Source organism: Camellia sinensis, chromosome 7 (assembly GCF_055761805.1).
Source record: "Camellia sinensis isolate YWXY chromosome 7, ASM5576180v1, whole genome shotgun sequence".
NCBI lineage: Eukaryota > Viridiplantae > Streptophyta > Magnoliopsida > Ericales > Theaceae > Camellia > Camellia sinensis.
Genome location: NC_138967.1, coordinates 106585557 through 106613228, shown reverse-complemented (window position 1 = coordinate 106613228; position 27672 = coordinate 106585557). Strand labels below are relative to the sequence as shown.

The 27672-nt window shown below is 37.8% G+C and overlaps 1 protein-coding gene across 2 annotated transcripts in view; it reads left to right on the top strand.

Annotated features, from left to right (window-relative positions):
* LOC114300064 (protein ACCELERATED CELL DEATH 6) overlaps positions 1 to 24398 on the top strand; it is a 32914-nt gene extending 8516 nt beyond the window's left edge. The window contains exons 2-4 of one of the 2 annotated variants that reach the window (XM_082878971.1): positions 5549 to 6081; positions 23707 to 23922; positions 24107 to 24349. In XM_082878971.1, the coding sequence (XP_082735097.1) occupies positions 5549 to 6081; positions 23707 to 23922; positions 24107 to 24118 (761 nt within the window). In that variant the 3' untranslated portion in view covers positions 24119 to 24349. Of the gene's footprint in view, positions 1 to 5548; positions 6082 to 23706 lie in introns of both variants that reach the window. The other variant, XM_028244916.2, reaches the window with a different exon arrangement.
* Positions 24399 to 27672: the final 3274 nt, after the last annotated feature.

The following is a 27672-nucleotide window of genomic DNA, read 5'->3' as shown; positions in this document are numbered from 1 at the left end:
CACTTGCCACTCTATCTTCGCCTTAGACAGCGTCGTCGTCCACTTCATCGCCATCGAGTTTGCTTTTGATCTGTTTCAAATCTTTTTTTGTTTTTTATGTTATGTTTGGTTAGAAGATTTGGGAAGGGATTTAAAAAAGGAAAGAGAAAATATGTGTGAATCTATGTGAAATATCGGTATATTTTATTCATATTTCATCTACCTTTTCCATTTTCCTTTATAAATCCCTTTTCAAATTCCATAACCAAACACAACATTAAGGTTTTTGCGACAGCTGGAGCAAAGACGAAGGGAGATGGAGAGGGAAAGGAAGATGGAAGGTTGGGTTTTGAAAGAAGATAGTGAGTTGAGAAACCCCCAACCCAAATGAGAAAGTGGGAGTTTTTCTGAAAAATAAGGGCTCTATTTGGTAGAGCTCAGGAATCATAGTTCCACCCCTTGCTTTAAGTGTCGTGTTTGGTTAGCGCTTTCAAAAATTGATTCCACACTGTAGTTCGACTTTTGCGCGCCCCCTTTTGGAAGTCGAAATAAGCCCTACAGTTCAGACTCCCGCGGTTCTGAATCTAATTCCACAAGTACAATACGAAATAGATAATCACTAAAGAGTCCAAATCCAACAAATCTTTTGAAAAATCGATTTTGAATCAAATTGCCAAAAATGGACTGCTTTGCTAGATACAGAGTCTCCACCTAAATATTTTATTTTTGAGAAATTTAGGAAATCCATGACTCGTACCAAAAACCATGTGTCCGTCATCACCAAAATTGTCTCGACTCGGGAACTTAAGTACGAATGGGGAAGGTTATGAATGAATTTAAGCACCCCCGCTCGCTCGATCAAAGATTGGTCTCTATTAATCATGATATGAATCTTATCTACATTATATACTTTTGTTTCAGTTATTAGGCTAGTATTACTATGTGATGCGCACACACAAGTATAGACTAATGTGCAAGAATTGGAACACTTGATTCATGTTTGTTTTGAAAATTGTTTCGAATATGTATCATTTGAAAAAGTGATCGTATATAAACATTACTCAAATTATTCTAATTCAAGCAACAAGCCTTCATCCACAGGCATGCAAACAGTTATAGCATTTAAGCAATTAGCCTCATGGCAAGCATGCTAGAAATGGCAACATCAAGATTCATGCGATATGCTAAAGCGAGTAAAGGCTCACCTAGTACTCCAAGCCAAAAATAAACATGAGTTAGAAAAATGCATGATTCCTAACTATGCGATATGACTAATGCAACATATGCGATATGCAATTACTAGGCTTGGCTACTAATATGGCATATGCATCAATGAAATAGCATGCAGTCAAAGCATGCATTCAAAGAAGTATTTAAACTAACAATGCAGTTAGAATGATGAACCGAACCTCGGTGCATACAATACAAGTAGATGCTAACATGAAGTATGCTAATTGAAACATGATGTCCCTAAACTAACCATCATAAGCAGTTTAAATAAAAGCGACAAAGACGTGGGGCTGGAAGACATATACATTATTACATTGCGCTCTCACGAAGAAGAGTTCGAATGAACTAAGCTAATTAACTAACTAATTAAAGCTAAGCTAATTATTACAAAACAAATGAATAAATAGCTAAACTACTTAACTAATTTTTACAAACCGAATTAACTAACTATTCTAGTTGTCTAATGATTACAACATCACAACTAGTTAACTACTTTAACTAATTAAATAATTACAACACAAGTGCAATTAAAAGATGTAAGTAAGCTAAACAATTCAGCATTAAGCTAACTACTACGCCTTGAGAAGCGAGGGATATTCATGCACATGCCCGGTTTTCACCCAAAAAGGCCACTATTTTGCTTCCGGAGAGCCTCTGTTGCACAGAGAACACATGCATTGTTGCCCACTTCTAGAATAACTCTGCTTTGCCTTACAAACAAACTGTTGAATTTTGCATCAGTGGCCAACCGGCTAGTGATGAGGCCTGCTGGCCACTAGTGATAGCCAATCAGCTGGCCATAAAAAGTGGCTTGCCGGCCATAGCTGCCCAGTTTACCTTGCTACAACAAAGAGCAAATAGAGCAATGCACAAAGTATTTTAAGGGTTTGTTTGCACGACTTACCCCTTCTTTTCATGAACAAATCAAAGGAGTAGTGAGCTTAAGCCACAAACCACCAACTCAAGCAATTTCATTACATGATGGCTTGTGAACCAAAGTGTGCAAGTTCAATAAATACAACAAAATGAGACTCTCAAAACTACCTTCCTATTATGAATGACCAAGGGAAGTGGTGACCATAGAACCTTGAATCATTTCATCACTAATGAGTATGAAATGGTTCAAGCTTCCATGTGTTCAATTAACGTCCGATTGAACACAACACTTATTAGCTTGATCCATTTTTTAGCCTCAATTTTAATTACTCCATTTTAAATTATCATCCATTCTTTAATTCATTAAGTCCAATGGTGAGTTTAAGTCCTCTAAATGGAAACAAGGCTCAAACCAAGTGTTATCTTGGGCATGAAAGAGACATCATACTATTGGTAATGAACCCCAAAGGGATTAAACCATTAAGCATGACATCTAAATCTCATGCTTTAAACAAACAAGTTGTTCGAACCATTTTCAAAGAAAAACAAAAACCAAGAAAGGAGGGAGGTTGCAGAGGTGATTAAGAGTGATCATAAGTATGGAAAGCCATAAATAAATGCAATCAACTCAAACAAGATGGTGTCTAAGGCCTAAAACATCAAACTCATAAGGACAATTACACTACAAGCATGCAAAACAAAGCTCAAATGCAACTATCAACCAAAAACAATGCTAAAACAAGCTAAAATCAGTCCTAAAACATGCTGGAATTAAAACAAAAATAGCTAGAATAATATGCTAAAACATGGAACATGCTAGGCTAGTAACCAAAACACAAGGAGGAGAGGCTAACCCCTCCAATTTTGGACTTCAAACCATGATTTTAGCTACTGAAATAGATCTGAAAATCATTGTTTAAAATCTCAAAAAAAGATAGTGCAAATGTGGGAAACACAAGGGTAAAGGCCTTGAAAACAAAGTGTAAAGAATGGTGAACCACCCCTCAACCTTTATTGGCCTTAAAACCCAAGTTTTAGCCCAAAAATACAGAGTTTTTATAGTCTAAAAACAGTTAGAAAAATGTGTTGCAATGAAGACAAAAGTAGCTAAAATAATAAGCTAAAACATTGAGCAATTTAACTAGTAAAGAAGCCAAAGGAGGGGTGGCTAACCCCTCTATTTTTGGGACTTCAAAATCACTTTTTTAGCCTCTGAAAAACTCTGAAAATCAGTGGTAAAAAGTTCAAAAAGGTTGAGGAAAGAATGGGAACCACAAAGGCAAAAGCTTAGAGAATAAGGTTCAAGGAATGGTGGTTAACCCCTCTACTTTTGGTAGCTTTAAGCCACAAGTTTCAGCGCATAAAAACAGTTGAAAAATAGTTCAAAAACAATAAGAAAATATGGGAGACAATTAGTGTAAAGATACTCAAAATTATACCTCTTGAAGCAAGGTTACTCTTTTGCTCAAACCAATAAGTTCTCACCCTCAAGGGCTGAAATTTGGACTCAATAATCTCAACAAAGAGAGCTCCAATATTGGTTTAGAAAGTGTAGAGAGAGGGTGTATAGGTTTCAAGATAGAGATAGAGAGAGAATTTCAAGTTTTGAAATTTTTGGAATTTTTTTCAACCTTAAACCATGAAGGAAGGTTCCATATATATAGAAAATCAGCCCCTCAGGTCGAAAATATCAACCCTGGAATAGCTGGAGCTTTTAGGGGACAGCTGGCCAAAAATATCTAGGTTTTTCACTAGTGGCCCGGCAGGCCAGAAGTGTGAATTGCCGGCCACCTGCCGGCCACATAAAATCTACCCCGATTTCAAATGGGCATATTTCTTTCATGCGGACTCGGTTTTAAGTCATTCTTGAGTCTAAATTGAAGCCTCGGAAGTCTACTTGCCAATGGAGGTGGCCTCACACTAAATTCTAAGTGTGCAAAGAGATATGCCTATTTTAGTGAAGGTTGCTCATTTCTATCTTAACCGAATTGATGCCTAATTTCAAACAGCCATATCTCCCTCATTCAGACTCGGCTTTAGGAGATTCTTGAGTCTAAAATGAAGCCCCATAAGTCCACTTTCCAATGGTGGTGGCCTCACAGATAAAGTCTAAGTTTACAAAGAGATATGCCTAATTTAGTGAAGGCTACTCAGTTCTCTCTCAACGATTTTAAGCCCTACTTTTCCCTATCTAGTTTTCTTCCCTCTCCTCCAATTTTCTTTAACTCCAAACCTATAAATAAGAGGTTTAAAAGATTTTTCAAAGAGTTCACCTCTCTTCCATTTATTTCCACTTTGTCCTTACTCGTTTACCGAAAAGTGCAACATTTAACGAAATGCGAGTCTCGGAACATCGTAGAAACACTTTAAAAAATATTTTGAAAGAGAGGGTTTTAAGGTTTAAAATAGTTTTGGTCAAAATGGGGTGTAAGGTTTTTTTTTAAGCTCATCTTGCTGAAGAAATCGAATGTTTGTACAGTATAACTTTCATCATCGAGTGATCAACCTGAGGAGTTCAAATCTTAAGGGCGGTCAAAAAAGAGGTGTCTACACACACCCACTTTAAAACACGTCTATCCGGTCATCCCCCCGGACGTCCGGCCAGTTAACTGAAACAGTGTTCGGCTTTTTTTTTTTGCACATGTTATTTTTATATTTTAAATAATTTTTTTTTTAAAATTTTTTTACAAGCTTTGAATTGAATTTTAGGTTGTGTGTTGGGTTATAAGTTCTAAATTTTTGAATCAAATATCAAATATCACATCATTTATTTCAAACTCAATTTGAAACTCTTTTCGAAACTTATAACCAAACAAATTTTTCACATTCAAATCATTCCAAAACTCACAAACTTAAATGCTAAAACTCTACCAAACGCTACCAAGGATTTTCTAGAGAAAATCTAGAAATGGTTCACTGATCTTTTTGAGTTTGGTGATTGAAGATGAAATATGGGTTTGGTGATTGAAGCTGAAGAGAAGGGTATAATTGTCTTGTTATATTTTAATTTTATCTTAATTTAAAAAGAAAAATAGACCTACTATGGAACATGGCAAGTGTGTTATAAATTATGTTAGTTTGGATAGAAAAGATAACAGTTGCACTTTAGTCTCAAATCAAACCACAAAGGCATCAAACTACAAAGAAGATAATCGATTATTTTTAAATGATAGGAGGTAAAGTACAACTCGCCTAAATCGTAAAAACCGATTTTGCCCAAAAATAAAAAAATAATGATAATGATGATATATAACATAGCTGTTGATTTATGATTGCATGTTACTGCAGTAAAGTGGACTATTCTATGTTAATTTAAATATTATTCAACAATTAACCATAATGCCATTATTTTGGTTCAGCTTAAAACTGACTCCTCCTCCTAGTGATGTTGCATTCTATTTTATTTTATTTTTATTTCCCAGTGAATTGGGGTCTCAATCTTTGTTTTTAAAAAAATTTGCAGTTATTCTTGAGACAGCATTGAAGTATGTGTCATCTCTTATAGATGCACCTGACAGAAGAGGGAGGAAACCTCTTTCGTATGCAGCATCCATAGGTTATGTTGATGGGGTTTGCTACATCCTGGACACATTTGTTGATTACACATACAAAAGAGATGGTGATGGGTCTTATCCCATTCATGAGGCATCGAGCCAAGGCCATATTGAAGTTGTTAAGGAGTTTCTACGACGTTTTCCAGATTCAAGAGAGTTGCTAAACAAAGAAGGGCAAAATATTCTTCACGTTGCTGCTAAGAGTGGAAAAGCCAACATTGTTAGTTATATGCTTAAGGCCCCTGAGCTTGAGATGCTTATCAATGACACAGACGAAGATGGAAACACCCCATTGCTTTTGGCCACAAAGAATGCTCGTGCTGAGATAGTGAGCATTTTGACATGGGACAAGAGAGTTAGGTTAGAGATAAAGAATGGCGAAGGCTTTACCGCTTTAGATGCTGCTCTCACTTACGAGGGGACCACTCACTCAATTCACGAGGTATTGTTATTATTATTATGATTAATGATTCATTCATATCATTTTTTCCGTCTTAATTTGCTCAAATGAGACTTTTACCGATAAAAATTTCAATAGTGTGAATTTAAACTATAAAAATTGTGTAGATATAGAGGGTGCTGTATTATTATTATTATTTTATTGACGTAATTATTATCAAAAAATAAATGTAGGCAAAAATATAGAACTAAAAAAATCATCACCATGAAAAATTGTCAAGTTTAACTTAGTTTAGCTAACATAACCTACGTCCACTAAATCATATGATTAAGGGTTATTTTGGATATTGTTTAGAGCAACTCCAATCATTCTCTTTATTTTTTACTAGCTAAAATAAGAAATATATATATATATATATATATTTTATTTTATTACTTTAGTATTTGATTAAGATTATAACTTAACACTATGATCTTTTAATTTTTTATTTGTTTAAGTTTCCTACTTCATTTATTTTCTTATTTTACAAGAATAGGATTCTTTGATCACAAGAATTATTTTTATTTTAATATTATATTTTCCTTTTAAAATATTCTTGACTAGCAAGAATATATATTTTTCTTTTTTAGATTTCTTGATTAGCAAGAATTATTTTAGCATAAATAAAGATGTAAGCCTTGGGACAATACATTTGATATTTGATTAATAAAAATAGAGAGTTTTCTCAATATTATTCGTTCGTGGAAAGAGTATTTCTGGTTCGGATTTGTTCGTGATCTTGTTGTTTGCTCTTCTTTCCAATATGCTTCCCTGCATCAGTTGATGCAGATTGAATTTTAAAAACTATATATTTTATTTTATTAGACTAGGATCTTTTAATTATTTATTTATTTATTTAAGTTTCCTACTTCGTTTATTTTTTTATTTAACAAGAATAGGATTATTTGATCACAAGAATTATTTTTATTTCTTAATATTGTATTTTCCTGTTAAAATATTCTTGACTAGCAAGAATATTTCTTTTCCTTTTTCAGATTTCTTGATTAGTAAGAATTATTTTAGTATAAATAAAGATGTAAGTCTTAAGACAATATAGTTGATATTTGATTAATAAAAATAGAGAGTTTTTTCAATATTATTCATTCGTAAAAAGAGTATTTCTAATTCGGATTTATTTGGGATTTCTTATTTGCTCTTCTTTTCGATACGCTTTCTTGTATCAGGGCCGTTTGTACAATTCATTATGTGACTATTTGAAAACTATGATGCTATTTTAGAATTCCTATACCTTTCAAAAATATTTTTTACTGTAGCTAAACGTTGGCCCAAGTATTAACCATTGCCATAAATTGAAGAGGCGTAATTTATTTTTTTTGTAATGTCTATATATTTTTAGATTTTATTAATGAGTATTTTAATATTGAGTAAGAAAATTAAAAAAGATTGTGCATTCTTTACCGTACATATTTTGTAAATATTGGTACAGTCATCTCAAGTTTCTTTAACAATTCTCATAGGACAACGTTTATATTTGTTCCAACAAAACTAGTTATCTAGAAATTCTATCAAAAAAACTTAGAATGTAAAGGTGTGGTTGAGATTGAATTAGTAAATTGTGAGAGTCATATATAAAATGAATTAGATCACACATTGATATTTTTGGTTAAAATTCTCAATAATAATTCAAGGTATATAGTATTACTCATGTTTTTTAAATATTTGTCTTGAAAATCTCTAGTCTCTTCCCTGTTTATTCTTTTAATTTTTAATTTAATTTTGAAAATTTGAAATCACTAGAGGATGGCAATTTGTACAATATATTAATCTTATAGAGTTTTTAAAACATGATGATTTCATTGTATTTATAATTTATATGTTTTTGAATTACAATTTTTATTTTTTTATTTTATAAATAGGAGAATAGATACAAAATATTATTAACAATACTTGTAACTATTTTTTCTACAAAAAAAGTTTTTCAAAATTAAAATTTAGAAAATTTCTATTTTAACGTTGATTATATCACAAAAAATATAAGTGGATTACCAATTTTATCAATTGAAAAAGATATGTCAGAAAAATTTGATAATGAAAATTTAATTAGTAATTTTATATGTAAAAAAAAAAAAAGAAAGAAAGAAAATTAATTTTAGATGAAAAATAATATTTAAATGTCAAAAAGTGTCATGTTGAAATTTTACCTTAAGTCCCTACAAGGATTGGGTCGCTCTTATTCCAGCTTGTGCACATCTTGACTAATTCCTGTGTTATCCATGTTAAACCATCTATTTAAACACAATTAACTATGTTTTGTACTTAAGCCACCTACCTAAATTGCTATTGCAAGATTATTGTGAAAATAATTATTAGAGAGAATCTCAGTTCCTCAATTTGGTTTTCAGCTTCACAACTAGTATTATTTTCATTCCAAACATAGTAATTGGTACTGTCACTCTCCCTTAAGGTTAGACATGGGTAGTGCCAAGTTTATGAACGCTTCTTCATGTTTAGAGTTCAACTCATTTTTTTTTTTTTTTTTTGGCTACTTTTTCGCTGTGGAAGGCAATTCTACGCTGCAGTTGCTAGACATAAATACAATGGAATGTCAAAGAAGAAAAGAATCAAAAGTCAAACGGTAGTGCTACATGTATTAATTAGTATACTAATTAGTATACCAATACTAGTTATGTTATTATTATTGTGGGGATATATTTTCTGATACCAACACGTGGCATGGTGACGCCGACGTGTCAGCTGAGGTGCCACGTGTCGTGGTAGTTAGGCCGAGGTGATCTCGGTGTTGCCGAGGTTATCTCCGAAGATATCGGAGTCCGAGATTAACGAATAAGGGACAAGAGTCCTAAGACGAAGACGGGACTTAACCAAGATAAGGATAAAGCTCTTAGGGAGTTTATCTTTATCTCTTGAGGAGTCCAAAGTAAGCACAGAATTGGAGTTCATAGAAGTCATACTTCTAGTGGGACTTGGATTGAGTATATTATAAAAGAGAGGCACCCCCGTGGGTCTAAGGGATGTAATTTATGTTTTGACTATTAAGTTTAGCACTTGATTATCTTTGAGAGATATACTGACTTGATCGTCGGAGTGCCCCCGGGTGGAAGAACCACCGCCGGAGCCTTCTCTTTTTGTTACAGGTTACTGAAGCCGTCTATTCTGCCTGTGCTCTCCAGTTGATCACTGAGCAGGCAGTGTGGTCAGATTTTCACCCACACAATTTGGCTCCGTCTGTGGGAATCGAAGAAGAATAGATGGCCAGTGACGGAGAAAGGGAAAACATTGGGGGCAACGCTCCTGTTGAGAGTGGCAGACCAATTGACCTTGACATTGAAGGAGACAACCACAATACAGAAGCCCGTGACCAGGGTCACAGAGAGAAAGACGTCATCCAGGAGGGCGATACGTCAAAAAGGACAGACCAAGGAAAATACTACAATGAAGATAACCTCCAGGTATGGAGGGACAGGTGCCTACGGAGGGATGAGGAAGTAAAAGAATTGGCGAACAAGTTGGCAGACCTTCAGTCGGTCGTCAACTTCATGATGCAGAATAATGTTATGCAGCCACCATACCCGCTGCAAGATACGCCGATGCCAGCAACCAACACCCAGAAGGGCGGAAGAAAAACAATCCCCGAGGTCCCTCAGCATACCAGGAGCGGAAGGCATTCTCACCGGCCTTCCAGGGAAGTCGGACAAGAAGAGCCGAGGCAAGAAGAGTCCCGAAGGACGCACCACATGAAGAATCCAGAACCCAAAGGACATCGGCATGTTCGAGGGCAAGCACTCTTCTTTGACACAACCCATGGAAAAAGATCCAAACGGACCTACTACGAGGCCGAAAGCAGTGTACCAAAAAGACTAAAGTCCAAAGACAGCCGAGCTCTAGGGAGGAGCAAAGAAGACCTGAGAGACTACCTCAAAAGGAGACAACAGAATGCTAAAGCCGAGGTAAACTCCCCAGTAAAACCAAAGACAGCCTTCTCGGTGGAACTGGACAAATTCGAACCACCAAAGAGATTCAGTATGCCGAGGTTTCAAATTTATGATGGTAAGTCAGATCCAAACTTTCATGATGGACTATACCTGAATTCAATGGCATTATATAGCGGAAACGAGCCGTTGCTCTGCAAAGTTTTCCCCTCATCCTTTGGGAAAATTGCATCTGATTGGTTCCATAAATTACCAAAGGGAAGTGTAAAGACATGGGAAGGCATGGCCGAGATGTTTGTGACCAGGTTCGTGACCAACAAGCTGCAGCCCCTGAGGGTTGATGCTTTGATGGCTCTAAGAATCACCAAGGAAAAAGGCCTTAGGGCCTATGCGAAGAGGTACTACGAGGTGTTCAATCGAATACCCGAATGCAACCAAGAGGTAGCGGTCGTGTCTTTCAAGAACGGCCTGAAAGATGACTGCCCACTACGGAAGTCTTTGGCAAAAACATTGCCAAAAAGCATGGAAGAACTCATGGCAAGAATTGAGAAGTACGCCAGAGCCGAAGAAGATACATCGGGAAACAAAGATGTAAAGCAAGAAAAGGCGAACGGCTCGCCGAAGCAAGGCCGAGGCAACAATGGGCCGACCAAACAAGAAACAGAGTTGAGACGTAAACAGGCGGTAACGACGGTATTCCGAATCCCAATCCATAAAGTCCTAGATCAGATTCGAAACCAACCTTATTTCAGGGCTCCGGCAAGAGCACCAGGGGAATTCATGGGAAGGAACGTTGGTAGACGTTGTGCCTACCACAATGAAGAAGGGCACCCAACTCAAGGTTGTAGAGCCTTGAAAGCACACTTGGAGGACCTGGTAAGACAAGGCTTTCTGAGGGACCTGGTCGATGAAGCCAGGACCAGGGAAGAACAGGCAAGGTTGCCTCAAGCACCAGCAGCGCCGCCTCTCCCAGCACAGCTACCACAAGCAGGAGGACCAAGGGTGGTTAATGTGATCCACTCAAGGGTCAACGAAAACGAAGTCAGAGGGGAGACCCAGAGGGTAAGACATTTACAGCATGTCTACCAAGTCGGGGAGAAGAGACATCGGCCAGAAGAATGCCAAGGGCCGATGATAGCCTTTACTGAAGCCGACCTGGAATTGGTCCAACATCCGCATAATGATGCCTTGGTAGTATCCCTCCAGGTTGGGGAGTACCAAGTGAAACGCATCCTAATAGATCAAGGCAGCTCCTGTGACATCATGTATGTCAGATGTTACAAGGAGCTGGGCCTTCACCCTGATGACTTAGAACAATCCAGCGGCCCGATGGTCGGCTTTAATGGAACGCCGACATGGCCACTGGGCGCAACAAACTTGGAAGTACAAGCCGGCACTAAGAAGATCCAGACGGAATTTCTGGTAATTGACACACCCTCGTCATACAACATCATCTTGGGAAGGCCGTGGTTGCATGCAATGGGGGCAATTCCCTCAACGCTGCATCAACTACTGCGGTTCCCAACAGAGCATGGGATTGAAGAAGTCAGAGGAGATCAACTGCAAACAAAAAATTGCTCCATGGCAGCAATGAAGTCCACCTGTAGTATACGAGAGCCAAGGAAAGCAGAAGTTGAAGATGAGGACATGGAGGTCCTAGAAGACGTCGGGAAAGAACCAGCCGAAAAGAGCGAAGAGGCACTAAAAAAGGTTTTCGTCTAGGAGGGCGACGAAGAGCGTTTCTTTCTTCTCGGCTCAGGCTTAGCTAGAGAAGAAGAGAGAGAACTGGAAGATTTTTTGAGGACAAACATAGAGGTGTTCGCCTGGACACCTTATGAAATGCCAGGCATTGACCCCGAGGTCACTTGCCACAGACTGAATGTCGACAGGTCGGCAAAACCTGTGATTCAACGAGCCAGAAGACCGACGTTGATACACGTCGAAGCAGTAGAAGAGGAGGTAGATAGACTCCTAGAGGCCAGGGCCATCCGAGAAGTTCAGTACCCAACATGGCTGTCCAACACAGTAGTAGTAAAAAAGAAGAATGGTAAATGGAGGGTTTGTGCAGACTTTACCAGCCTCAACAAAGCCTGCCCCAAAGACAGCTTTCCTCTGCCCAAGATCGACCAACTGGTAGATGCCACTTCAGGACATGAAAGGATGAGTTTTTTAGATGCATACAGAGGGTACCACCAGATTGCCATGTACCCTCCAGACGAGGAGAAGACCGCGTTCATCACCCCTAAAGGCCTGTACTGTTACAAGGTAATGTCTTTTGGGTTGAAAAACGCAGGAGCAACCTATCAGAGGTTAGTGACAAAGATGTTTAAACACCTGATTGGCAAAACAGTAGAAGTCTACATCGACGACATGGTCGTGAAGACCAAGGAGTCAAAGGGTCATCTTGCCGACCTAAAAGAGGTCTTTGACATACTCAAAAGATATCGGCTCCGACTCAACGCCTCGAAGTGCGCCTTTGGAGTTGGATCAGGTAAATTTTTAGGGTATCTGGTAACAAGAAAGGGCATTGAGGCTAGCCCAGACCAAATCAAGGCTATCCTGGAACTACAGAGCCCGACATCGGCAAAGCAAGTTCAAATGCTTACTGGAAGGGCCGCAGCCCTAAACAGATTCATCAGCAGAAGCTCAAATAAGTGCAGACACTTCTTCAACGTGGTGAAAAAAGCCACAGACTTCCTATGGACAGAAGAATGTGAAGCCGCCTTAACCGACCTAAAAAAGTACTTGACCACAACTCCGGTTCTTTCCAACCCAGTACCAGGGGAGGAACTGTTCTTGTACTTAGCAGTCTCAGAACACGCAGTCAATGTCATGCTAATCCGAGAAGAAAAAGGGGAGCAAAAGGCCGTTTATTATGTAAGTAAAACTTTGGTCGACGCAGAAACAAGATACCTACCACTGGAAAAATTAATGCTGGCCTTAGTAATGGCTTCAAAAAAGTTGAACCATTACTTTCAGGCACACAAGATTGTGGTCCTAACAGAGCACCCACTGAAGTCCTTATTGCAACAAAGAGACTTAACAGGAAGGATTGCAAGATGGGCAGTAACCCTGGGCCAGTTTGACCTGGAGTTCAGGCCAAGAACAGCAATAAAGGGCCAAGTTTTGGCTGACTTCGTCGCAGAACTCACACCTGAAGCCATCGCACATCGGGCTCCGTCGAGCCAAGATGAGCATTGTCCCAACAAGCAAAAAGAATCCCAGCGAAAGACAAAAAAGCAAGAGAATGAGATGCTCAGACCCTGCAGCATCTACATCGGCGACTCATTCAGACTATTCGTCGATGGAAGTTCAAACCGCCAGGGAGCAGGGGCAGGAGTACTGCTGATATCTCCAGATGGAGAAATAGTAGAACAGTCCATCCGTTTGGGGTTCAAAGCCTCAAACAATGAAGAAGAGTATGAAGCATTAATTGCAGGGCTAAAGCTGGCAGCAGCAGCAGAAGCAGATGAGGTAATTGTTTTTTGTGATTCACAACTCATTGTTAACCAGTCAATAGGAGAATTTGCAGCCAGGGACGAAAGAATGTCGGCATATGCAAAGAAAGTCATCCGATTGGCAGCCCTGTTTCAGAACTGCAGATTACTCCAAGTTAGCCGAGATGACAACACCCACGCCGACGCGTTGGCTAACCTGGCCAGTTCAATTCAAACTGGAAAAACAAGGACAATTATGATCGACTACATGTCGGCCCCAAGCATAGATCAACAGAGCACCGGACAAGAAGCAATGTGCGTGGACTTGGGGCCAAGCTGGATGGATGCAATCATTGCATTCCTAAAAGAGGGGAAGCTGCCAGAGGATCATAAGGAAGCACATAAAATCAGACTGAAGTCGGCCAGATTCAGTCTAACAGCAGAAGGCCATCTCTACAGGAGGTCCTTCACTGGCCGCTTTTAAGGTGCGTACACCCTTTGCAGGTTGAAGATTTTCTTTACGAAATTCATGAAGGAATTTGTGGAAGCCATGCTGGAGGCAGATCATTAGCCCACAGGGCCATTACCCAGGGGTATTGGTGGCCCTACATGCAAAAGGATGCCGAAGCCTATGTGAAGAAATGTGAACAATGCCAAAGGTTTGCACCTTTGATACATCAGCCAGCTGCTGACCTAAACCCAGTATCCAGCCCTTGGCCGTTTGCCCAATGGGGCATGGATCTGGTTGGACAACTTCCCCAGGCAACTAGGCAGAGGTAATACTTGCTGGTAGCAACAGACTACTTTACAAAATGGATAGCGGCAGAACCTCCTGCCAAAATCCGAGATGTGGACGTCAAGAATTTTATATGGAGAAAGATTATCACCAGATTTGGGATTCCAAGAGCAATAGTCGCCGACAACGGAACACAGTTTGACAGCAAACTCATCAAGAACTTTTGTGCAAAATTCAAAATCAAGAATTATTTCTCAACACCAAGTTTTCCTCAAAGCAATGGGCAAGCAGAGGCATCCAACAAAGTAATTCTGGATGGAATAAAGAAGAGACTGCAGGCAGCAAAAGGAAAGTGGGTAGACGAGTTGCCCAACGTACTTTGGGCATATCGGACTACGCCGAGAAGATCAACAGGAGAATCCCCCTTTGCCATGGCTTATGGCACAGAAGCGGTCATCCCATTGGAGATCGGCATCCCAGGGATCAGAACCCAGGGAGTAGAGAATGGCACCAATGACATACTTTTAGCCCGAAATCTGGATTTGTTGGAAGAACGAAGAGAGAAAGCTGCAATTCAACTTGTAGTATACCAGCAACAACTTGCCAGAGCTTACAACAAGAAGGTCAATCCAAGAGATTTTCAAGTCGGCGACCTAGTCCTGAGAAAAGTCGTCGGGAACAAGAAGGATCCCAGGGAAGGCAAGCTTGGCCCAAACTGGGAAGGACCCTACAGAATTACTTCAGTATTAGGCAATGGAGCTTATCGGCTCGAGGACAATGAGGGCAAAGCATTACCCAGACCTTGGAATACTTGTAATTTGAAATTTTTCTATCATTAGATGTGCATCATTTTTTGGCCAATATCATCAATAAAGTCTTTTAAGAATTCTTTCAACACATATGATTGATAAAGTTATGCATTGATTTTTACTGAAGAGATAATTAATATGAACCCAAGTCAAACTCAGGTTCACATTGGGGGCAAAGAAAAGGCAAAGATTATTCCTTAATTCACTTGTTGAAATTTGTAGCAATTTACAAGTTGGAATTAAGCTGATTCCTTATCTTCACTTGTTGAAATTTGTAGCAATTTACAAGTTGAAGTTAAGCCGAGATTATTCCTTAATTCACTTGTTGAAATTTGTAGCAATTTACAAGTTGGAATTAAGCTGATTTCTTATCTTCACTTGTTGAAATTTGTAGCAATTTACAAGTTGAAGTTAGGCTGAGATTATTCCTTAATTCACTTGTTGAAATTTGTAGCAATTTACAAGTTGGAATTAAGCTGATTCCTTATCTTCACTTGTTGAAATTTGTAGCAATTTACAAGTTGAAGTTAAGCTGAGACTATTCCTTAATTCACTTGTTGAAATTTGTAGCAATTTACAAGTTGGAATTAAGCTGATTCCTTATCTTCACTTGTTGAAATTTGTAGCAATTTACAAGTTGAAGTTAAGCCGATGTTATTGCTTAAGTCTCACAAGCAATATGTGGGTTGCTTAACCCTAAGGAAGATGCTTAACACTTGTTGAAATTTGTAGCAATTTACAAGTTTATGTTAAGCCGACATATGATCACCCGCAGAGGTATACAGAAATTTACAGGTTGAAGTCAAGGCTAAGTATATTGTTTTAATACTTATTGAAATTTGTAGCAATTTACAAGTAGGTTAAACCGAGATCACTGTTTAATACTTGTTGAAAACTTGAGAAGAAGCTTGCAAAGTTTACATTGAGTAGTATATGTTTTATACCTGTTAAAATTTGTGCAAGGTTTGCAGGTCAGTATCTTGCCGAAGTAAAAGTTTTATAGTTATACCCAAGGTATGTAACCCCGAGAAGATTGCACAAAGGAAGCAAAATGGAAAAGCATGCAAAAATTTCTAAGTATAGAATTACACAGAAGCAATCAACGGAACATCACAAGATTAAAAAACATCTATAAAAAGAACAGTTGCAGTTACATATTGAAAAAGTTACGTCGGCCATAAGAAGGAGTTTTACATTGTCCAGAAATTAAAAGAGAGTACAGAGTGCAAAGTGCAGAAAAAGAAGAAAAAAAGTACAAAAGGCATTTTAAATCAAGACTCTTCAGTATTAGCAGCTGCAGGGACTGGGACCTCGGACGATTCTGGTGGAACCTCGTCGGCCACTTTTTCCGCTTGTATCTCGGCATCAATCTCTGCTAATGTTTTCTCAACACTTCTTTCTACCAAGAGAAGATCGGACGATAACTGCCCAATAACAATTTCCTTGGCTGCCTCCTCAACCTCATCACCCTCCTCATCCAAGGTTAAGTCCATAACCTGTTCAGGTGGAGGAGGGGACTTGGCTTCGGCGGCATCCTTGGGTTTTCTCACCAAGGCTTCTTCATTGATCTCCTTATCTTCATCCTCGGCATCAGCCTCAGACTCTGATTCGCCTTCAGGTGGAGGTGGGGGAAATGGTAGAGGAATAGCGTCGGCCTGGCGCAATGGCGAGTCAGCAGAAAGATCAAGCTTCTTTATCAGGGCCATCCAGCCAAGGGAAAATCCCCTGTTGCATGCCTGCCTGACTTGAAGTTTATAGTCCTCAGTGACATCAGCCATGCCCTGTGCATAGGCCTTTTCGTCGGCCTCTTTGACTTCGGCCTCTTTGGTGGCCAGAGCTTGCTGGAGCTCTTTCTCCGCTTGGGCCTTCTTAGCCTCGGCCTCTCTTTTCTCGGCCTCAGCAACTTTCTTGACGGCCTCAGCGGATTCGGCTTTCTCTTCGGCTAAAGTTTGGGCTTTAGTTGCGGCCTCGGCCTGATCCTCCAGTTTTTTCATTTTTGATTCAAGGGACTTTATCTCCTTCTTCAGAGAGGACGCCTCCCTCTTCATATCAACCAATCTTTGACGATTTTCAAAAGATTGCATTGAAAATGAATGGGCGCATTGGATAGCCTGAAGAAAAAACAGAAGTATTAGAAAATATTCTCAGTAAGAAACAGAAGAAAAAATCACAAGTGCAAACAGGGACACTTACTTGAACGGAGTGTTGGAGCATGAGAGCGTAATTCTCATACTCACTGAGCTTAGCATTTCGCTCCAAATCCTTCAGAAGGAGAAGAGCAGTGCTGACGGCGACACCAACGTTGATATCGTCGGCACTTTCGCTGGCCATAATAGGCCTATCCTCCAGAGTTAGTTGAAGGGCCCATGGAACGTCGGGCTTCTTGGACGCCGAGGTCGTCACAGACGATGACCTCGGCTTTTTTGATTGTGTAGACCCTGAGGGTTGGGCCTCAGCAGACCTCTTGGTGGAAGCAGAGGTTGATTTTTTGCTTTCTGCCAGCTGAGAAATAGGCAAAGCATCCTCAGCTTCGGCATCAGTAACCTTGGCCTTGGGCTGAGCCTTTTTTACTCTCTTCGGCTTTGGTGGGGGCATCGCATGCGTTGGTATAGCATCGGCGTCGGTTGGAAGGTCGGCAAGAAGATCTTGAGCGACAGGCCTAGGACGAACCATCTCGGCAGTCTTCACAAGTCTTTGTCGACGTTTACGTTCTGGAATTGGTATTAAGTAGGGGGCCGAAGTAGATGGCAGATCGGCTGGATCAGAAGAGGATCCTTCGTCTGCTCGTGATATAGAAGCAATGGAAGGAGTTGTGGCAGAAGGTGGAGAAAGGCTCTTTTTCTTCCTTTTTGGGACGTCTGGTAAAGTGGATTTATAAGTCGGAATAAAATTTAGCAACAAGGGAGCCTTGCGCTTATGGATAGGAAGACCAAGAAACTTCTTTAAGTCTTTTCCAGGAAAGAAGGATTGACGAAAGTTCTTGGGTGGTTGATGAAGATCTCAGGACAAGAAAACAGACATTAGAAACAGACCAAATTTTAAAGACTTAAATAAAAACAACTAAGCGTCGGCACTGGGCTCTTACCCTTGCCCTCTTTAACTGTTCGAGGAAGAAGGTAGAAGTGGACATCTTCGTCTGGGCCAAATTCCCAATTTTCCGAAGCAATAACAAAGTCATCCCCAGCCCCCTTGTTGGAGTCTGGGAGGTCGGCCACAATTTTGAACTCGGTAGACCTCGGCTTAAGGTAATAAACAAAGCCCCTTTCCTTCAGGTTGAGGGGGCACATTGTATAACAGTACTGAAGGTCGGCCAGGGTGATCCTAAGATTCTCTTGTCTAGCTAAAGCTATAATACCGTTAATCACCCTATAGGAGTTGATAGTAAGTTGCATGGGGTTCAGCTTGTAGAAATAAAGGACTTCACGAAACAGGGGATTCAGTGGAAGCCGAAGTCTACATTCAGTGAAGGTTACTATAGGAAAGGGCATCGTATGGTCTGTAGGCATAATGATATCATTATCCTCAGCTAGCTTAAGGTGAACATCGGCTGGGATAGAGAATTCCTGCCTAAAGTATTCGAGTTTTGTTAGGATATTAACCCTATGCCTCCACATACCCATTACGTCGACTTAAACAAAAGAAGAATGTATTTCAGAAAATGGGCGTTCAAAGAAGGGTTGCAAGAACCTCAGCAAAGACCTAGGGAGGGACTGACAAGGCTTGTTTCAGTTTTCACTAAAAAAATTGAAGGTTCTACACACAAACTCCCAAGCCAAAGAACTATAAAGATCAAAATCGAAGGCACAGATCTGAAACAGATATGAGAAAACAAGAAAACAATGGCAAAGTTTCAGATTCAAGAACAACGATGGGCTATCAGAAACACGAAGAATACAAAGGGTTAAAAGTCAAGAATTATGGCAAGAAAAGTGGTGAAATAATACAAGTATTCAAGATGTAGCCACGATTCAAGATACAAACGAATCCAAGGCTTTGAACAAAGCAATAATGACAACAGGCAGACGAAAGCACATAAAGAGAACTAAAAGTAAAAGGAACAGAATCTTAGCAGAACAAATGAAGCCGGAGCAGTATTCGCCGAAATCAAATGTCGGTTGTGACAGCAAAGAAAGCTTCGCAAGAATGGAAGATTAAAGACAGTTGCAGAAGAGAGATTGAAGCAATGACAGATTCGAAGAAAAAAGAGCTTTCGGAGAGAGAAAGAGCAAGGAATCAGAATGAAAAGGTAAAGCAAGAAAGAGGCAAAGAAAAGTTTTATCAAAACTTGAAACGGCGGCAAAAATAGGGCATTTATTATGCCTGGAGCAACGCACGCGTCAGACGGCGCAGACAAATGACAGACAGCTTTCAGGCACGTCACAAACACGCTCCAATGAAAACAAAACACGTGAAAGGAACGGTTAGATGTGCATGACAGCTCATGCGCGTGATGGAGTACATTTGAATTCTTGTTCTCAGAAGCGAACACATCGGCTTGGAAAAGAATTATCTCGGCCAAACAGTTTCTTGGCCACAACGCAGAAAGAAATATCAAAAATAGGTTCCATCACCTCAGAATGCCGAGGTAATAGAACCTAGGGGGCAGTTGTGGGGATATATTTTCTGATACCAACACGTGGCATGGTGACGCCGACGTGTCAGCCGAGGTGCCACGTGTCGTGGTAGTTAGGCCGAGGTGATCTCGGTGTTGCCGAGGTTATCTCCGAAGATATCGGAGTCCGAGATTAACGAATAAGGGACAAGAGTCCTAAGACGAAGACGGGACTTAACCAAGATAAGGATAAAGCTCTTAGGGAGTTTATCTTTATCTCTTGAGGAGTCCAAAGTAAGCACAGAATTGGAGTTCATAGAAGTCATACTTCTAGTGGGACTTGGATTGAGTATATTATAAAAGAGAGGCACCCCCGTGGGTCTAAGGGATGTAATTTATGTTTTGACTATTAAGTTTAGCACTTGATTATCTTTGAGAGATATACTGACTTGATCGTCGGAGTGCTCCCGGGTGGAAGAACCACCGCCGGAGCCTTCTCTTTTTGTTACAGGTTACTGAAGCCGTCTATTCTGCCTGTGCTCTCCAGTTGATCACTGAGCAGGCAGTGTGGTCAGATTTTCACCCACACAATTATTAATCTCACTCATTAATTACATTACAAATACTAAAAATCTCTTAAATTATGATACATCATCAATTGATATACTAGTTAGCACACTAATATAACATTATTCAAAGTCAAATTTTGGCAGCTCTATTGATGGAATGCATCTTTTTAGGGAAAATGACAGTTGCAAGCCAATGGTGTGTTGCCGCGTGGTGAGGCAGTCAAAAAGGCATCACTTGAAAGGGCAAATATTAAAGAGGTATCTTTAAACGACTCAAAAACATTTGAAGTCCAAGCAAACGCTTGGATACTCGGTTATAACATTTGAATTGCAAACAAAGGCTCGAATAATTAGATATGACCCATCACAAAAACTACAATTGTTGCTTGGAAACAAATGGAAAGTCGGAGTTGGAGGGCATTTATGGAATGTTATTCAGCGCAGCCAAATGACCAGACAATGCATTCGGTCAAGTGTCCAGACAAGTATGCTGATTAGGGATTTAAATCTACTCTGTGGGGTCACTCATACCTATTTAAATAGGACAGATTTTATCCGTCTCGATACTGACGGGAGTGGATTATATTTTGGTCACCGACAACGGGGTGGGGCGGCAGTAGGTATCGCTTCCCCTGATCCAAACCCGACCTGATATAATTAATAATATATAAATAATATATATAATATAATTAGAAATAAGAAAATAATATTAAAAGTTTATGATCTTGTTTAAATATAAATAACTAATAATCTTAAAAATCTCACTGTTTATATATATGAAAATAAAAAAATTATTTAGTATGTTAAGAATTTAAATGATTCTTAATTCTTTTTGACTATTTAAAATGTGGTCGGATATCTGTGAGTGTCGGGCATTCGCGGGGGTCGGGGTGGAGTTGAAAAATTCCACCTGTAAGGGTGGGATGGGAGCAGAAGTAGAATTTGTTGGCAAAAGCGGAGCGAAAAATGACAAATCCGCCCCCAAATCCACCCGTGGCCATCCCTAATGCTGATTGAACGGCCAAGCGCAAGCAAGGGGGTGGACTAAGTCAAAGTTGAGCCCACATAGTGTGGGTTCATTGCCATCTCTTCTAAGAAAATCAGTGGATAAGCGACATTGATCCTGTCAAAGGCACAACAATGTGTGCAAAGCAGTGGCGGAGGCATTTGGGGACCAGGGGAGTCACATGCCCTCTGAATTTTAAGATTTTTTTTTTCTTTTTATAAATATAAAAAAAATATTTTAAATAAAAAAAATTATAAAAATATTATTAGAGTGAAATGTCAATGACATTTTAAAAATTATGAGAACAATAATAGTTATTTTGATTAAAAATGAAGAGACTACTATAAATTATATTATCTACGAAAATTTTATGAAAAATTTTAAATGTAACGGTGATATCATTATTATTGACATGCAAGTATAAGTAATTTCACTATAAAAATATGAAATTTATTGGATTGTTAGTTATATTTGACATGTGAGATCCACTCTCTATGTGTTTATTTACTATTAGTTGGTGATATCACATATTAATGATGACGTGGTATTACCATTATATTGAATTTTTAATCAAATTTTGCATAAAAAAATAATTTATCATTACATAATTTAGGGTAAATTACAAATACATCCCATGAGGTTTGCTTAAAATACGAATTGCCCCTGTGATTTGGAAAATTAAAAATACCTCTTTGTTAGTATTTTTTATATAACAGAATTAACTAAAAAAATGAAATTCATAATTGTTCTTATATATAATAATAAAATTACCTAAATTATTAACTGAAACATATTTGTAATATCATTAAAAACTGTTAATTGACTTAATGATTCATTAATAAAAGGAGCGATTTGTTATGAAATTAGAAACCTCAACAGGTGGAATGTAATTTCCAAAATTACAGGGGGCGATTCGTATTTTAATCAAACCTCAGGGGGTGTATTTGTAATTTACCCTATAATTTATTTTAAGACTTATATCCATATTTTTTTTATATTGTCCATGATGCACTTGTTATAAATAAAATTATTTTTTTGATATTTCTCGAAATCAATCGTAAAAACTTGCGTGAAATATTTTTGTAAATTTTTTCGATATTGTAATTAATAAGTGCCCCCTCTAATTTAATTTTCTGGCTCCGCCACTATGTGCAAGTGACTAGGAAAAACTCTCAACTATGCGCGGTGTAGTTCGGTATGATTTGAGAAAAAAATCAAAATCAAATCGTGTATAACTTATTGACAAATTTAATATTTCGTAATCAAATTGTCGTTTGGGAGGTTTGACGGTTTCAACCTACTATAATTACCAAATTTCACATCTTAGATTTTCTTACAGTAATTTTTATTTTGATATTTTATTGAAAGTAAATATATATATATATATATGTACTAACTATGGCAGGTTTGGTTGATTTTGAAGGCGGAATATAAATTTTAAACTACAGATCAAATTAGCCCATGGTTAATGGGTGAATCGATGCAGATTAGGAAATTTTAACAGATTAGACGATATTTTGCATAATCCTTCTCTCAACGGATAATTCAACTAATACAAGAAGGAAATTCAGCCTAAGGGTAGAAGTACGCAATATTCTTGAGCATTCATGCTGTTATTTTAAGAGTTTGCACCAATAATCTACTAAGTATCATAATGCCCCCGATTGAATACCCTAGTTGGCAAGGACTCACCGTCTTTGTTACAAGTTTAGAAAGTGAAAGAGAGTTAAAGGAGCGGGTTCCAATTATTGTCACTTCGACCAGTGTGACAGATTTTTTGCCCACACATACACCTTCAACATTTTCCTCCATATAATTTTCTTCTTTTTATTTTTTGCGAACTTTTATTCAACCTGTTCATTTTGAATTCATCTAAATCTTGTAACCTATATTTCATTAGATAAAGATTGCCTCCAATTTGAAAAACAAATTCAAGTTTTATCCATGCCCAACCTGGAGATTTATACCTTCCAATTGCTTCCAAAGTTTATATACTTATGTTTTTTTTTTTTTTTTCCATCGGCAAAGTTTATATACTTATGTGAGTTTCGACATTCGAAAATTGAAAATTTATAATATGCAATGAATCAATAAAAAATTATTTTTTCTTTCTCCAGTGTTGCTAGACACAAAACATGGTCACTTGCCCCTTCTTTTCTTTTTTTCATTTTCAAATCTTGCTTTCTTTATTTATTCCATCCCAAACTTTTCTTCTCTAGGTTTTGCTGCCTTTCTATTTCACACTCGATATATGGTCAAAAACACTCTAATACCATGCCGGTCCAATTTCCATATGTTCTCAGATATTTTTTGTTTAATTTTTGTCACAAGAATTTTGGTTAGGCTTTATACTCTTGTGGGCCTTACTTTCCTTATTGTTTCACTTGGGCTTTATATTTTCACATCCTCTTATTTAGGAGCTTTCTCTTTTACACTCACTGATGATCCACTTAAACATCTCAAGGTTCTTAACTCACGTGAAATTCTATTTCCACTTTAATAACAAACTTTCCATATGATATTGAACTAAATTAGTTATTTTGAATTTTTCATGTTATCATTGTTGAGTGATCACATGAGTTGAATCTAACCCTCTCCAATGTTGCAGCGGCTAACATGGATAGCCTTGAGACATGCAAGTGCACCACGAGGGCAGCCAAAGACCATCAAAACGAAAAAAAATTCGACTGTTGCGGCCTACAAGGATAGGATTAACACTCTCCTGTTGGTGGCAACAATCATTATCACTGTGACCTTTGCGGCTGGCATCACTGTTCCAGGTGGATATGACTACTCTGAAACTCACAAGGGCATGGCACTTATGGTAAAAAAGTTTGCATTTCAAGTATTCGTGATTGCTAATGCTTCTGTAGCTATGTATAGTTCCATTATTCTTGCTGTTTCGCTCATATGGGCACAGTTGGGAGATCTTAATTTCATTCGTGTTTCCTTGAAATTGGCTTTGCCATTGTTCAGAGGAGCTCTTATCGCAATCTCATTCATGACAGGTGTTTATCTAGTGGTGAGCAACCTTAATTGGCTTTCTTATCTTACTTTGATCATGGGCTTAATCTTTGTCCTTGCCCTTTCCACGCTGTTGATTTTACTCTTTCTACCAACTTCCCTGAACCATCGCATGCTACGCTACATCTTCTACTATCCATTTTCTCTTTTGCTATTAATCAGCAAAAAGTGGTGTTGATGTCTGGTCTGTTGGTATTGGAAGACTCTCTTTTAATATTTTCAAACGAAAAAAGTATGTAAAATTATTGTAACAACCACATCATTCCTTTTGGCACTCCATTATTTATTTCAAATATATATGTATTGAAAGTTTGTTTGATATACTGTCTACATTTTGTGCTAGAACTATTTGGAGAATTGTGTTGAGTCTGATTTTGTTCAAACACTCAACAGAGTGCGTAAACAATACACACTTGTGACTGATAAAAAATTGTACGATATATACATTTGGGTGGGGTCTTTTGGGTATAGAACTTGATATTTTGCACCAATCAAATCTATGTATTATTTATCGCAACGGAACATGAATTATCTCAAACCATGTTGTTTAAGCATTCAATTTTATTGATCAACACTCCCAAAATTATATGATGTATTGGGAGTTTCCTATCCCATGCTTTTAAATCAGTAATCATATAAATTCAGAATTTTATTCAAAATTATCAATTTATGTTCTAATTTTTTTTTTCATAAATGACACTACACAATATCATTTCAACCTCAACCATACAATCATGATCTGGCCTAAAATCTAATAAATTTTTCTGGATAAGAGGGATTTCTGCTTTTGCATAGATGGGTAGGACCTTATCGTGCTAACTATTCCTTCAAATAATTACCCCTAACAAATAACTAGCAGTCAACTTTATCTAAATTACTCCAATTTTGACTGTAAATAAAAATATATAAGTAATATAATTTGGATTGCTGCTATTAGCCCTATCAATAATTTTGGACCCCTATTTTTTAGTGTGTTTTTTTTTTTTACTTATTTATTTATTTATTTTTTATTACAATCATAATCTCAAGTGAAATTATTAAAAAATACATCAATAATTTTGGGACATCTCATCTCTCAATTAAGCTCACATACCCATTACATTATGAGTTAGGATTTATAAGAGCACTCACATCCATCACCATCTATCCATCTTCCCTAAATCACACTTTCAAAACCTACTCACCCTCAAAACTTTGAAAATCCTTTGGCGACAATATTCCGACTGTAACGGTGGCAATCATTTGATTACATACACTTCTCCGACAATGATAATGAGTGAAATTTTTTCAACAACCACAACTCCATGAGACGAGAGGAATACAACAATAAAAGCTTAGAAGAGATTCATAGTTTTGATGGTGTTGTTAACTCAGATGAGATGAGCCTTGTAAGAGTAAGCACTACAAGAAAAAACACTTTCCGTGACCAACATTTTGGTCACGAAAAGTACCATATTTGGTCGCTAAAACCTTTTCGCGACCAAAATATGTTGGTCGCAAGTTGGTCGCTAAAGCCTCGTCACAGATAGTTTTCTGCGACAAAAAAAGCCTTTGGTCGCTAAAAGTGACCATTCGCGACTAACTTTTTTGGTCGCGGAAAGTCCAATTCATATTAGCCAAAAGTAAACTTTTAGCGACCAAAGATAAGTTGGTCGCCAAAAGTCAACGCCTTGACCCAAAAAAAATAATTCTTTTGTGCTTCCTAGGACTTGAACTCCTGACCAAGGAGTCACCATGCACTCAATCCACTCTACTATTATCATGCTTCTTGTTCATATTTCGCAAAAAATATATATAACCCATAAAAATTCGGTTATATATTATTTTATAAAACTTTTAATGCCTAAACAGAAAAATAGCATGTAATTATAGTAGTATCATTTTTTTTTTAAATTTATCCCGCCATAACTTTCCGCGACCAACTTTTTTTTTTGGTCGCCAAAGGGTAATCTTCCGCGACCAAAAAAGCCTTCGGTCGCCAATAGTATACTTTCTGCGACCAACTTTTTTTTTTGATCGCCAAAAGGTGATCTTCTGCGACCAAAAAAGCCTTTGGTCGCCAATAGTATACTTTCCGCAACCAACTTTTTTTTTTGGTCGCCAAAGACTAATCTTCCGCGACCAAAAAAAGCCTTTGGTCGCCAATAGTATACTTTCCGTGACCAACTCTTTTTTTGGTCGCCAAAGGGTATACTTTCTGTGACCAACTTTTTTTTTTGGTCGCCAAAAGGTGATCTTCCGCGACCAAAAAAGCCTTTGGTCGCCAATGGGTATACTTTTCGCTACCAACTTTTTTTTTGGTTGCCAAAAGGTGATTTTCCGCGACCAAAAAATTGTGGTCGCCAAAAGTTAAATTTTGGTCGCAAAAAGTGCACTATTTGCAACCAAAAAAAAAAAGGTGGTCGCCAAAAGTGTTTTTTCTTGTAGTGAAGTTTCTTGAAAAAAAATGACAAAAATAATAAAAACTATTCGTCATTTTTTCGGGACTGAACTCCCGAATGTATGACCAAAATTTTGGGAATACAGACCCGAACATTGTTTATTTGTTCAGGAATAGGTAACCGAACATTTCTTATTTGTTCAGGAACTAATGACTGAAGCAGTAGTAGCAGTAGCAGCAGAAGCAGGCAAACAAAGAAGGTCGGACCACCCTTGGCCGGTTGACCGGAGGGTGAAATCCTACCAAATTTTGCTCATACAGATAGCATGCAAGTACAGTGAGATCATGGATGAATGATATAAACTAGCCAGAGAATCATGAAAGTAGATTGTGTTGTGTGTGTAAAAAGTGGTAATAGAAAAAAAAAAAAATTAAACAGATTGACAAACCTCGTAATGAAGTAAAGAAAAAACTTCTTAATCACATAATTTTTTTTTACTAATTTTGAGAGGTTCCATCGTTGTGGGTTTTGTTAGGGCTTTGAGAGAGAGGCTTTTTGGGGTGTGAGGGTGTGCATTTAAATGGGTGGAATATTTTTACAAGGATAATTTTAGTATTATTTGAGGAGAGAAAAGAAATTTTAAGAGTTTTACAATTTATAAGTAGGAATACAAAAAAATGAGGATTCAAAATAATTAATGGGGTGTTAATAGCAGACTCATAATTTAATACCGTTGTTTCTAAAAGTTTCCCATCTTGGGGGTTGCAACTTTTCCTTTAATTGACTACTCAATGTGGATTACATATAATTTTGGATAAATTTTATCCGTTTTATGTTTGGTCACTTTTTATATTTTGTCTCTTAAAGTTTGTATGTTTTTACTTTGATTCTTTATATTTGAAGTTTATCCCAATTACGCTTAAAATTAATTTATGTTCAAAATTAAGCAAAAAATGTCATGATAACAGTCACATAATATCAAAACTATTATTATATTAAGATTTGAATTTATGTCAAAGGTGTGAGTTATATGTAATAAAATATTTTTATCCTTGGGCGAAATTTGACATGGGATAAACTAAAATTAAAAAACTTATAGAACATAATGCATTTTTATTTTATCATTAATCTAATTTTTGCGATTTATTCTATGACATTTATATCTTATT